The following is a 2275-nucleotide window of genomic DNA, read 5'->3' as shown; positions in this document are numbered from 1 at the left end:
CTGTCACATGAACGGGTTTTTACTATTTCATATTCCATATCCAAGCTAAAGTTTCTTCTCTAGTTTCTTTTTCCAATACGTGGTTTCGGTTTTTGACTCGAAGGCCCTTAAATTCAAGGAAAACGTGCTTTAGCCAAGCTACTCAAATTATTAGAAGCGGAGTCCACAGTGAAGCGGTAATGCTGAACCTCAGCATAATATATGCTATGTGCAATAACACTGTTCAGGTTTACTCAACATATAAATCTGAACTTTTCCGTAATGCTGATGCAAACTTACCGCTTGCTCTGACAATATTATGCTGACACGCCGCCGTTATGAAAAACAATTTAACGAGCATATGCATGTCCACTTGTCCCGGAAGATTTAGATCGAACGCTGACGGGTAAATCCTCTCGAATGAGTATGAAATAACAGCGCCAAGCAGAGAGGTGCGACATTTGTACTCGTTTAGTGGAAAACGTCACGTTCGATGTCTTTCACTTTCACTTTTGGGGCGCGTCCGTGTGAGCTTCAAGCTAAGAATATATCTGCAGTTCCTGAAGGAAATGATTACAAGGCAATTACACTTCAAATGGACTCGTAAAGCACAGTTAAGGGAAAGTAGACAAAATGTTTTACAATTATGTTCTGTATACTGTAAATAAAAGCGTAGGCTACACCATAGCTACCAAGGTCGTGTGGGTTTCCTAACGCCGAACGCAAGTGTTTTCTCTGTCTAAGTGCAATAAAATACCAGATAGTGAAACTGTTGCCAGAAAGAACGGACCAATCACAACTCAGTATACAAATATATGCAACGTGTACTGGACAATTTTACTGACCTAAATTGATTCTTAACCTAATTAACCTTAATCTCGTTATTTTAGTCTACTAATGCAGTCAGTGCTACTTCACAAGCATTTAAATTCTGCTCTCCTTTTTAATTCATAGGCTCTTTTACATATTGAACCAGGTAACTATCCGTTAAATTTCCAGATTGATTTTTCATGCTGTTCACAAAGAAAACGGACGTTCTTAGTGTCTCAGTTAGTGTTATTATGGGGTTGAATGAATGTAGGCAGAGGTAGAGGAGTATACAAAAAACGTATTTACAGTGGTGTGAAAAAGTGCAGGCCCCCTTCCTGATTTTTTTTTTTTTTCTTTTTTTTTTGCATGTTTGTCGCACTTTAATGTTTCAGATCATCAAAGAAATTTAAATATTGATCAACGATAACACAAGTAAACAGAACATGCAGTTTTTGAATGAAGTTTTTTATTATGAAGGGAAAACAAGATCCAAACCCACATGGCCCTGTGTGAAAAAGTGTGTGCCCCTAAACTTATTAACTGTTTGGGCCACCCTTAGCAGCAACAACTGCGTTTGTGATAACTTGCAATGAGTCTGTTACAGTGCTGTGCAGGAATTTTGGCCCACTCATCTTGGCAGAATTGTTGTAATTCAGCAACATTGGAGGGTTTTCAAGCATGAACTGCCTTTTTAAGGTCATGCCACAGCATCTCAATAGGATTCAGGTCAGGACTTTGACTAGGCCACTCCAAAGTCTTTATTTATTTTTTTTTCTTCAGCCATTCAGAGGTGGATTTGCTGGTGTGTTTTGGATCATTGTCCTGCTGCAGAACCCAGGTTCGCTTCAGCTTAAAGTCACGAACAGAGGGCCGGACATTGTCCTTCATGATTTTTTGGTAGACTTCGGAATTCATGGTTCCATTTATCACAGCAAGTCTTCCAGGTCCAGAAGCAGCAAAACTGCCCCAGACCATCACACTGCCATCACCATATTTTACTGTTGGTATAATGTTCTTTTTCTGAAATGCTGTGTTACTTTTACTGTACTTTTACTGTAATGGGACACACACCTTCCAAAAAGTACAACTTTTGTCTCGTCAGTCCATAGAGTATTTTTCTAAAAGTCTTGGGATAATCAAGTTGTGTTCTAGCGAAACTGAGACGAGCCTTTATGTTCTTTTTGCTCAGCAGCGGCTTTCGTCTTGGAACTCTGCCATGCAGGCCATTTTTGCCCAGTCTCTTTCTTATAGTGGAGTCAAACACTTTTTCACACAGGGCCATGTGGGTTTGGATTTTTTTTTTCATAAAAAACCCTTCATTCAAAAACTGCATGTTGTGTTTACCTGCGTTATCTTTGATTTAATATTTAAATTTGTTTGATGATCTGAAACATTAAAGTGTGAAAAACATGCAAAAAAAAATAAACAATCAGGAAGGGGGCCAACACTTTTTCCACACCACTGTATATGAACAAATCCCTCTGTA

General features: G+C 38.8%; 1 protein-coding gene across 2 annotated transcripts in view; it reads right to left on the bottom strand.

Annotated features, from left to right (window-relative positions):
• Positions 1-685, bottom strand: part of il15ra (interleukin 15 receptor subunit alpha) — a 16881-nt gene extending 16196 nt beyond the window's left edge. For both annotated transcript variants that reach the window (XM_073838249.1, XM_073838250.1), the window contains exon 1: positions 280-685. In XM_073838249.1, coding sequence (XP_073694350.1) covers positions 280-346 — 67 coding nt within the window. In that variant the 5' untranslated portion in view covers positions 347-685. The remainder of the gene's footprint in view (positions 1-279) is intronic.
• Positions 686-2275: the final 1590 nt, after the last annotated feature.

Source organism: Garra rufa, chromosome 4 (genome assembly GCF_049309525.1).
Source record: "Garra rufa chromosome 4, GarRuf1.0, whole genome shotgun sequence".
Lineage (NCBI taxonomy): Eukaryota > Metazoa > Chordata > Actinopteri > Cypriniformes > Cyprinidae > Garra > Garra rufa.
Note: the sequence above shows the minus strand (reverse complement) of the source record. Positions and strands in the feature narration are given on the sequence as shown.